The sequence below is a fragment of the Cyphomyrmex costatus genome, unplaced genomic scaffold (genome assembly GCF_001594065.2).
Source record: "Cyphomyrmex costatus isolate MS0001 unplaced genomic scaffold, Ccosl1.0 scaffold378, whole genome shotgun sequence".
Classification (NCBI taxonomy): Eukaryota; Metazoa; Arthropoda; class Insecta; order Hymenoptera; family Formicidae; genus Cyphomyrmex; species Cyphomyrmex costatus.
In genome coordinates this window covers 207,632-219,587 of record NW_017277972.1, presented here as the reverse complement: position 1 = coordinate 219,587, position 11,956 = coordinate 207,632, and the positions used below count along the sequence as shown (strand labels likewise).

The following is an 11,956-nucleotide window of genomic DNA, read 5'->3' as shown; positions in this document are numbered from 1 at the left end:
TGTCGTTATGTCACGATGAGTATCTGCTAAAATCTATCGCGACAATTGCATTTAAATCTCAGCCAGAGTATATCAGTGAGTACAAAACTTCACAATCGAAACAGTCTAATAATACAAATTAATCTAATAATAGTCTCGTGACACGATTTGATGTAAAAAGGTCCGTTTCGTTTCGCATCTGTTACACTTGTAGCGAATTCGGCAGACTGCACTGAGTGCGTTAACTTTTTCAGTGCCGTACATTCGACTTGTGCACACTGGTGTCAGTGCATTCAGATTGTCTTATTCGGCAAATGAAGACTCTGACCCAGTGTAGTGCTGAATTTATATTCAGATCAACCGAATGAACTAAACGAATTCGAGAATGTTGCACTGACGTTTCTGACAGTGTAGTTTGGCATAGCACCAAAGTGGTTCTGCACTCGCATGTCAGAGTCAGTGCATGTGTACCGAATTCGCCATTAATAATCTAATAAGCATAATTAATAGGCAGCATTATATATATATAGATAATAGAGAAATAATTAATAACCGTCGATAATAATAATAATAATAACACAATATCATAATACGTACAATGGAAGATAAAACTTTAGATGCTTCACAAAATGGCCTTTCTAAAAAATTATTCGCACTTTGTTAACTACCACGTATATAGAGAGACTCGCAGATATAGAGAGACTCGCAGAAGCAAAATAAGAGATAAAAATAAAAGAAAACGATTTCGTTCGACGTTAGACGATATACGTAGATAGGCCTAGAGTAGACTGAGCTGCTCTTATAACTTTTTTTAACTCTTAAATTTTTTTTTGTTAACGTTACTTTAATCGCCTTAATTTAATATTATCTGTTACTCTGTCTCTGAATTTTATAAGGGTGCGTAACCCCCAACTTATAATACATATAGTCCCTCTCTAACTAGCTCACTACAATCCGTGGAGGTGTGTTGCGCATGATTCTTTGCTTTATATATATATATATATTTTTGTATGTATATATATATATAACATATTAATAATTATATATATATATATATCATAATGAAGATAATAGGCATAGCCACTCGTGTTCAGATCACAGACTACGCGCTGCCGTACATCGCTCTCGTACAGACAGTCTGGTGGACACTATGGCTTTCTCTCACTTACCATTAGACATGTTACTTTTACTTTATGTTATGTATTCCGTATTTACGTACACACGTATAGATATCAGATCGGCCATAAAATTTACACTTAAAATTTTTCTTCCCTAATAAGTATTTGCACCGATCCACGTCTCGGATCCTCAAAGGAGTCTCGACAGAGAAATGGTATTTTACGACGTAAAATAGAGTATAGAAAGTTAAAATAACTTAGTATTATATATAAGACAACGAAATCTCTCGCCTATGCTACAATAACAATAATAACCCGCGAAAAAAAATTTAATTCTTATACGAATTAAAACTCGTAGAAATTCGATAAGACTCATATACACAAATATTCTGCTCGTTTCCTTCAGAAAGATTTAACAGGGGGCGTCTGTCCAGCGTCGTGATTTAAGGATCAGAGGCGCGTACATTGCCTACCAATATCCATACATGTTTACAAGCGTATTTCGGTATGGCCAACACGTAAAGACGGTAAAATATTACCACGAGGACTGTCTATCCCGTGACCTATCGCCTGACTAGCCCTAACGAAATCGCGTGTATCTTTCTTACGGCATTGTTATTCACACGATGTGTTTCAATGTGTAATATTTGTACATATGTAACGAGGTGTAGCTGATGCATGAAGTGGAGGCACTAGTCAGAATTTCTGGAGAGGTTGACGGGTCCTGGGATGGAAGTGAGGAGGGTATGTCAGCAGGCACTGGTCTCTTCTCCCTCGAGCGTGTACGCTACGTTTTCTAGTCTATGAGCTAGGTGTAGTTTACGACAGCCCGCATCTGTCTCCAAGGCCTCTAGGATCTGAAAAGAATTTCATCGTCACGGCTTAATTTCACCCACCAAAAGCGAGAAAATAATGAAGCGACCATTTCCAATTGAGTATACAGTATTACTCACTTGTTCATAATACTTGCTGACATAGATGTAGAGCTCTTTGAGCGCCGCGATTACGTCGAATTCGTTGGCGTGAGATGCGCTCAGTTGCTGCATAGCACTGGACATCTCCTGATCGGTAATCTGCGGCAGTCTTTGTACATCTGTATAGAATCGACCCACTTTCTCGCGATAATGCGGTATATCCTTGGCGAAGAGCAGCTTGTTAGACGGCGAGTCCTTGCCCAGTCTGTGTTCCGTCATCGAGCACGAGTCCATGAACGTCTGCGCGATCACAGAGAGGCTCGAGTCCACCGTCGTGGACTTGTTGATGTCGAACATAAAATCTGGATTTTTGATAAAGTTAACCCAGAACCGGAGCGGCAGGCTGTTTGACTTCCACGCGTGCGCCACCTCCGGATCGACAATGCCATGCTGCTTGGCAGCTTCGTCGAGAAGATCGAACAGCCATTTAACCGCGCTAGGCAACGCCTCATTAGCGGTCAGTATGGTGTTTAGAAAATCGTCGACGAACTTTTGTACAGTGCCCTTCGTCGATAGCAATCGCGTCAGAAATATCTCCGGGATCGCCTTGTGCGTTCGCTCGGGATGGTGGTGCTTGCTGCTTCCGGTAAAGCCTAAGCCGGGCGGATAATGTACATCCTCGATAGGCCTCACCAGATGATACAGCCGCTGATTGCCGCCATGGGCGCTCTCGACGTCGCCGTTCGCCGTTATAATAGGCGGCGAGTGTTGGGAGTCGAAGTACAGACCGCTCACGGGATGATTGTACATTATAGGACTGATCAGCCCGTGATTGGGCGTGGATGGAAGATGCGTGGACGAACAGTGATTTGAGTGTCGATGTAGATGATGATGCGACGGCTGATGGTGCGAATGAATCGACGGTTGTTGCTGCTGCTGCTGCTGCTGATGCTGCTGTTGCTGCGGATGATAATGCGAGGGCTTGCAATTGTGGCAGGGTGGTTTACACGCCACCGAGAAGCCATCGTTCTGACGGGGAATCAACGACATCACCGCTGACTCCTTGACGCCATAGTGCGCCAGCGTGTTTATCTTCTTCCACTCGCCGCAGCATTTGGTCGTGAGATCCTCATCTTGCAGGGTCAGGTGACCACCACGACCATGCCGCCACTCCAGATCAACGTCGTGTACGGACGGCCTCAACGAAAACGGAGTATTCTTGTACAGCGCGTCGAGAATCTTCGATTTCACCTGGCTTATAGTATCGCAGTCTAGGACCTTACACTGTATCTTCTCGTCAAGATCGTCCTGCACCACGTGCAACGTGACGATCGTGTGCTCGATCTGCTCGCGTAGGAGTCTCTCCTCAGAGAGCGAGTATCTCGCGTCGTGCGTTATTACATCCACTGGTCCTTTCTCTATCTGATGCTTAATCGCCTTGAACAGCAGGAATAGGGATGAGCCGGCATAGTCTTTTAGATAGTTGTACATACAAAGCGCCATCCAATTCGTTAACATTTTCTCCACCACGGATTCTGTTCTTCTTAACATAAGTTGCGGATGCTTTGTGTTCACCGCTTTATCGATCAGTCTCAATAATAAATTCATCAGTATATCCGTGGCGTATTCCATTTTACCCATTAAGACGACCATCAGTAAGGAAGCGACGTTCACTTTGTCTCTGATGTTAAAGTCCTTCTGAGCTTCCAAGGTCTCTATGAATGTCAGCACGAAGTACTTGTTGTTGACGAGCTGCTCGAATTGTATCATCGCTGCATCGTAATTGGTGCGCGAGATGTTGCTGCGCGAACGCGGATCGTTTAATATGGGATGATCTATCACTCCGGGGAAAAACACTTTCATAATGTAATTTTTATGATCGAGAGTGGGTATGCCCGACGACTCGAGATCCGCGGTCAAATCTGTCATATCCGTTTGTAGTTCCGCAAACGCCTGTTTGCACTCCATGCGGACGTTACTCTCAAGCGTATCCATTTGTATCTGTATGCGCTTATATTCCCGTTCTGCTTGTGTGCTTTTACGACGATATATCACCAGCACCAGGACGAACAGGAAGATGAGGCCGAAGGTGCCGGCGGCGATACCGGCGATCGCTTCCGGTGGTATCGGATAGGATTTGATAACTTCGTAACGCAGATAACCGATGGGAAAGCGTAGACTGCGACCGACTCGTACCACCACCAGGGGTAATCCGCTCTCAGTTTTAATACCAAGCTCGTCTGTGTCAGCGGGCTGTTGATCCGGCGGCGTGCAAACCAATTGCGTGAGTGCCAGCGACGTTACATTGCAGGGCATGATACCCACGGTGACATTTACGTCGGATTCATCGCTGGCATAATTGAGATTCTCGCCCTCGATCACCAGCGTATCCCCCTTGTACAGTTTGACGTTTCGTGGAAACGGAAAGAACGTTGGATCCTCGACGTAAAGCAGTCGATTACGGAGACTTTGTTTCTCCAAGTCCCTCACACTCTCAACGTTATCCATGATAAAAGCGATCTTGAGGGACAGCTGTGATTCCTTCAGTCTCAACGAATGCGGTGATGATGTACCTAGAACACTGGTAGAAGCCGCCGAACGTTCACTGCGTCGGATCGAGACGAACCTCTTGGCGACGCTCGGACTTGGACATTCCATTTGCGTAGGATTCAGGACGGTGCAAACGGTTCTGTTCACCGGCAATTGTTCGTTATCGAAGTAAACCTCCATTTCAGGTTTCTGAATGGTGTCTAAGTTTGTGCCGTGTACGGTGATCATGCGGCCACCCGAGGCAAAGCTCCTCAGTGGCTTGATTTCCATGATAGTCGGGTCGTGAGTGTAATTATACGGATTATCCATCAGAGTGCGATTCGCACCGTCGATGCTCAGCGTAAGCCGGTGAATTCGTCTAACGCGACCCGACTTACTGGTCACGCAAGTCAGCCTTGTGCTACTCGCTTGGGTCGCGTTCACGTGGCACGGCAACTCGTCCAGGTACGCTGATATCGTACTACCGATGTTAAGATACTTACCAGTAATAGCCAGTTGCGTGCCGCCGCTCTGCGGCCCGACCGACGGATACACCCCCGATAGGCGTATATCCTTATAATTGAACAGCACCGCGCTCTCCGTGTACCCGGCATCGTTACCAACCACGACGGACGCTGCATCCGTGGCCTCGTGCCGACCGGTGCGGCAAACAATGCGCACCGATACCTCGTAGTCGACCAGAGTGCACGGAGTGTTGCCAATGTGTATCTTACCCTCTACGTCACTCTCCTTCAGCCCAAGATTGCTACCCTCGATCGTCACCAGCGTGCCGCCCTCGATCGGTCCACTGAGCGGCTTGATCATGTCTATTCGAGGTTTCGGGCATTCGGTGAACGGTGACTGTAGACACGAATGCCGGTACACGCAGCTATTCCCGCACCAAGTGCACTCAAATCGAGCGTCCCGCGTCACGCATAAGGAACAATCCGCGTGCTCGCGGTGCGAACCGAGCACTTCGCACTTGTATAAAATTATCGTGGTCTTATCCACGTGATGATTCGTGTTCCAAACAACCGTCACTTCGGCCTCGTATTCGCCGCTGACCGCCTCGTAAGAGTACACGGTCTTGTCGCACACGATGAACCGGCTGCTGTCTACCCGAGCTTGTACCTTCAGATTGGCACCTTCGATACCGACGATGCACTGGAATCCGCTATGGCCCACTTGCGGATGTGGCAGATTCTCCACTTCGAGCACTATCTCCTTAGGCACACTGTTTGGCAGCATCAACGGCTCTTTGCGTTCCATGAATCTCGGACAGTACTGCGCGCCGTGCGCGGCAAGATTAGCTTGGTTTTGCTGAAAGACAAAGAAAAATATTAGAGCATGTAAGTAAATAATTATGCGTGATATTATGGCAGTGTTAGATCTGTTATCCAGGGTGTCTAGCGATATCTGACTAATCCATTCAAGGATAATTCCAGAATATTCTAGGTAAAAAATCCTAGTTTTTCCAGGATATATCCATCGATTAATTTCCATCACTTCATTAATTTTCATCGATTCGCACAATGGTATACGCTTTGTACTATCAAGTTTGAAGTATCAACTTAGGATTCTATATGACGAATGAATTTTAGCTAACAAATTCGGAACAAAATTATTCTTATTGCTTCATAAATAATATCAAATGGATATTTTATAAACATAAACGATTTTTCTTTTTATTAACGTATCACAAACATCCTTATAAATCAATAACCATATGAAATTAATTTATCAGAGCTTCATTAAATTATCAATTTGATCTTCAATATCTGCACTTGCTTTTAAAGCTTCATCTAAACTCTTTTTTTTTTCTTACTTTTTAATACTTTTAACATATTCTCGTTTCTTTGACTCTTCCACATCACACAATTCTTTCTTTTGGTCTTTTTTTTCTTTTACCAACGCTTCTTTGTACCAAGCATGCGCATTGCGAGCGTAATGTATCATAGATTTCGTAATCTCAAAGCTGTTTACATCTTTTCCATTTGTAATCATCGCATCATAAATAGTTCGCTGAGCTATTAACGATTTTTCTTTCTGATTATTAGTTAAACATTCGCGATTGACTGAAAAGCCTCGTTCGAGAGTAGCATTACCATGCGAAAGGATCAGTACCTTACAAATAAAATAAAAAATTCAAGGTCAGCTCTGAAATTCCAGGGATTTTCCAGGAGTTTTCAAGAGTACGTTAAATTCAAGTATAATTTCAGGATTTCAAAGATTCAAGAGCCGCTAGACACCCCGTGTATCTAGACGAAAATTAAATTCAAACAAATTAAGCAAAAAAAAACTTACGTTTTCCCCCGATATAATGCCCTGGCAGCTAGTATTGTGAGTGCATTTATTGTCGTACACACACCAGCTGCACGCCCATTGCGACTTCACGCATTCGGTACACACGGTGTGTCTCGAACAGTCAAAAAACGCAAAGTTGCGCGAAACGAAATCCTTGTTCGTTTCACTCGATCGTACGGAAAGCGGGACGAGTACATGATCGGCGCCCTCGGGAATGCTGGGCCTCTCTACGACGGGTGGTGTGGGACAGGACAGTCCGAAACCGGTCATCAGCGCGTCTATTGGCTCAGCGTTACCAAAAACGCACTTGTAATTAGCGCCCGTTGGTAATTCCGGTAAAGTTCTAATTGTTAATTGCACTGTGGTCATCTGATTAATGGGCATACGGTCGGGTAGGACCTGTTCGAAATCAATGCACTGTTGACCCGTGCCCAGAGATAACCATCGTGGACTGCTGTGACTTGCTTTTTGACAATCTCCTCTCACAGTACATCTGCAAGCAAAGATACAGTAAGGTAAAAAAAAAAATCTATGTTTATACTTTCTGAAACTTTTAAAATCTTACTCCTGAAAGGTGAAAGCTCACTCTTAAAGATGAAAAATTGAATTACTCTTTTTCAAGATTAGTTCAATTTTCCTGCTTTAAAGTGAGACTCCACTGCAAAAGATTAAAAGATTAATGAAAAAAATAAAGAGGGTAAGAAATTTAAAATTTATGCATACAAAGTGTTGTTAGTGTAACATATTTTACCTCTTTTCTAAAGAGCACCAGCCACAGTAAGGATCTTTCGCATCGAGACAACTACTGCAATTGGTATAACCACTGCAGTGTTCCACTTTGACCTTTGATATCTTCGAGTTGGATAACACATAGATATATTCGCCATCCGGTGAAATCAGCGTGTCAGGCAATAACTTTTGTCCTTTATCAATCGTAACGCTTTCGTAGACGAAAGCTTCGACTCCAGACAGTAAGACCTTCTTGAGAACACCGTCGTTCGTGCCGAAAAACGCTACAGTATGGCTCTCGGTGTTGGCGATGGTCACTGAACTAATAAATGTGTCGGAAAAATGTAATATAGCTTGGCCCGTGATTGGCGATACCCCCGAAATTTTCAATCCCACCTCGCAAAAGTTCAGAATATTTCCTGTAGTCTGTAAAATAAAATGATACAACCAATGTAGAAAATAGCCGAATATACTTTCCAACGTCTTATCTTTCCTATATGTATACAGATTTGTTTCTACTTACACCGGCAGTAGGGCACTTTCCGTCTTGTATAGGACCGCTGATGTAACCCATATTTCGATACTTGATGCTACCGTTGAAGCACATGTGAATATTTTCGTTGAACTTGGTCTCGATGTCTTGCAGACTGTAGATGCAGACCGCCGAACGTGACAGAGGCTCGTTCGTGATGCCTCTACCAGGCGAGAATACAGAAACGAATATCGGGTCGCCGACCGAGATACCAAGTTGCATAGCTAGATCGCTACCCGCTGCCGCTACCTTCGCGTCCTGGACTAAATTGTAATGATGTTGCTTCCCATCCCCTAAATCGACCGTACACTGCAGAGTCACTTCGGTGTAACTGTCGTAATTCGGATCGCTTATGCAGCTTCGCGCCAGCCTGGAGATGTATCCCAGTTCCTCTTGCTCCGGCAAATACGACTGCTTCTGCACCAGAACGAAGTACGCGTAGTCGCTCGCGTTGAACCCGTACACGTACTTGACCAGAAAATGATCCCGATACTTGACGTCAATGAACACGCTCGATTGTTTGTTGAACGTGTATTCGACGAACTGCAGGGTGGCTAGTGTTCGGCTGGAAACGGCGGGCACGTCGTGACGATATTCCCCTTTGTTAGTGAACGTCGTTCCGACATAGAGTATGTTCATTTGCTCCCACGGATTGTATTTTTGAGGCCCGATAAAAGCGTAAGTGGATGAACTTTCGTCGTTGGCAGCCACGCTGTGAGGAACGAACTCTGGCTTAATGGATATGTTGGACATTTTGTATTTTTCACAAGCACCTTGAAGAAGAGAGCCACAAGCGATTAACGTCTGTGCCTGGACATTGGAGATTAGTACTTTGTTCACATTATCCATTAAAGAAGTAGGTATGTCCCTTGTCATACAACCTGTTGCATGACACTGAGGATTGTCCAGTCTCGGTCCTGAAATAAGAACAGATCGATTGAATCCATCTTGTGAATTATAAGATGAAATCTTATGCAAAAAGAGAGATTAAAAGACCAAGTTTGCCAGATTGAATCTGCAGTATGTAATACAAAAATATGTAATAATATCAATTCACAGCGAATTATTTAAGCGCTAAAGATACAGCTTAATCATTCAGAGCCCTTATTTCTTATATGTTGCGTATTCACACATTGTGGCTTCGAAAGCTACTTTGTTTAAAATTACCTGTTGAGACATATTCCTCCAATTTGAGATTCGAATCGAGTTGAAAGAGCCTGTTGATCGCGGCTCCATAGAGTCTCCCTGAAGAAGGATCTATAGCGAGGTGATTGAATCTCAAAGCTCCCTCTCTGGTGGCGTTGGCGTCCAAGGAAAAATGTCCGTATCGCTGTCCATTTCCCAGGGGGAACTGCGCTATTATGTGCGGGGATTTGTTGTCCTGTATCGGTGGAACGGTGCTGGCGGGGGTGTCGATTGCTGCAGTTACCAGTATCACTAGGAACCATGTGGCAATGGACATGGATGAGAGGGATAATCGATGATGGACCGATGGCAGCGGCACTTGCAGATGCGGCGTCACTGTGGGCGATTTGGGAAATGGCTGGGTGAGTCCCAGGAATCTCATGGTGTGTACGCGACAGCTGACAAAGCACGTGCGCCCACGCTTCGCGTGCGCGTCAGTGCGTATGCAGGTCTAGGAGAGGAAATATAAAAGGTATGGTGTCGGGACGCGTGCCCTGCTGCTGGTAGGGAGCCAGTATTAACGCAGTACTACCAGCTACGCTCGAGTGCAGGCACCGAGTGCACGCCGATCATTGTCTGGCATCCCTGAAACATTATGAACGAATTACGTCAAACAGGAAGAAACAAGTAGTTATTGGTGCTTCTACCAAGAAACGTAGTGTCATAAGTTGTAAGTCCTAAGTCTTAAGGAACGGACCAATCACAGTCGATTAGCTTTCTCACATTCGACTGTGACTGGTAAATTGCTTTCCATTTTATGGGCCTTCTACAATAAGCCATTACTTGTTAAGTTTTAAATGTTAAATCATAAGAAATGTACCAATCACAATCGACTGTGAGTATTGAATTTCTTATGACTTAATACTTAAAACTTAGGTAATGGCTTATCGTAGGAGGCCTATAAGACTTAAAGCGTATTGCAAAAAGTCCATATAACGTAGTCGTTGTTTCATCTTAATAATAGCAAAAAATGCTTTTATTTAAAACAAGATAAATATATATATTTGAGTATTAAAGAGAAAAAGAGAAAATTCTGAATGCAAAAAATACAAATGACGCAAACAGATCTGTTTAATTTAACAACAATTTGACAGACAACAAAGCTCAATGATTCACTTGCTAGAAAGCACCGTATATCACACGTATCACACGCGACAAATTAACTATTCAGGTGTTGGGAAGCTTCGTATTGTAACTTGTATATATTTTTTATATCCATTCAATTTTAATTTATTTAATTTCGTTAAATCCGCACTTTTTTTTTTTATTATATATACCTGGAAACGAACTCCAACCTGAAATTCTCTCTGAATTTCTCAAAACAAAAACTAAAACGGTAACACGCACCGAGCGGAACTACGCCAGAGACGGGACAAATTTCCGAAATAACCTTTAAAACCGAACAGCAGCGCCTTCCATCAAAATTTATACGCGACGCGTTAAACGAAAAAGAAAAGAAAAAAAAAAGAAAAAAAGAAGGAAAGAACCATCAATCGCGCGATAAAACGCTACGGGCGAGTATCGGTGTAGCGTCTCGATAAGGATGACGATCGACTGGCACACGCGCTGGCAACGCGCTTCCGTTCGAGAGGCTTCTTCGTCGACGACGACGACCACCGAGGAGCGGCGAAGGAAAAAGAAGGGCTTGCCGAGTCTCTTCTCAACAATGAAGAAGCATATAACGGCGAGGGACAGATGGCTCCACGCATTTCGGGTTACAACACAGTGCACGTACCGCCCTTGATTAACCCGTGACCAAACGTAGCTGCACTTGACAGCTAAGGCCACTGTCTTCGCACAAAGAGGCAAGGATCCTCTCCACCAACCCCGTTCCGTCGCCCCTCCCTCTCCGCCGCCTCTCCTCACCATTCCCGTCGCCAGCTAGCAAAACTTGACCAAAACACGGCCGCCCCGACCGAACGATCGTAAATCAATCGGACGGAAACGTCTCACGATCGTCGGAATGAGTCGCGGGGGGCGAGAGGAGAGGCCCCGCGATTCACGTTGAATTCAACGAGACGATTACGACGAGCGACCGCGAGCGACGCTCGGACACAGAAAACGGTGACGTGACGTCTCGGGCGAGACACGCCAGAGCCGCCACCTCTTCTTGCCTCGCGGACTCGCGTAGAGCGGCTACAAGACGAATTTTACCTTGCTCGCTGCGCGTCTCTCGCGGGATACACGCTGCGGGGAACGCTGCTCCACGCTGCTCTCTCGCCCTGGACTGCGTATATAAGTATGCGTGGATGATCGCTACGGCACATCGCGGTTGTGCGACATGCTCGCCGCGCACGGCGCTCGGATGGCGGAGGCTCCCGGTGGTTCGCACTGGACAGATATAGGCCCTGGTCGCCACCACGAAGCGACTATCGCTGTTGCCGTCGCCGCCGCACACGCACAGCACCGCCCGGGGTATATCCAGCAGGGGTTGGTAATCGCCGCCGGATGGACGATCCGCGATGGCTCGCGTATACCGTGTCCCGCCTACCATAAAGTCGGCGTCGCGTCGCGCGAGGCCCCGCTCCGCTTCGAGCTGCGTCGAGCGGCCGTAACGTGGTCGCCTCACAGCACAACACTGCAAACGGGCCGCGAGCTGGGATCAGCCGCCATTAAAATTCGTCCGACGCACACGGAGTAGATAGTATAGTCACCACCACCACCAC

The 11,956-nt window shown here is 45.4% G+C and overlaps 1 protein-coding gene across 1 annotated transcript; it reads right to left on the bottom strand.

Moving 5' to 3' along the window:
• Positions 1-1,765: 1,765 nt before the first annotated feature.
• PlexB (plexin B) lies at positions 1,766-9,672 on the bottom strand. The gene is made up of 6 exons (XM_018543470.1): positions 9,273-9,672; positions 8,097-9,022; positions 7,596-7,999; positions 6,845-7,337; positions 2,051-5,860; positions 1,766-1,954 (listed from the first exon to the last, which is right to left on the bottom strand). The coding sequence occupies exons 1-6, from the start codon at positions 9,670-9,672 to the stop codon at positions 1,847-1,849; spliced, it is 6,141 nt and encodes a 2,046-aa protein (XP_018398972.1). The 3' UTR covers positions 1,766-1,846.
• Between the last annotated feature and the right edge of the window lie 2,284 nt (positions 9,673-11,956).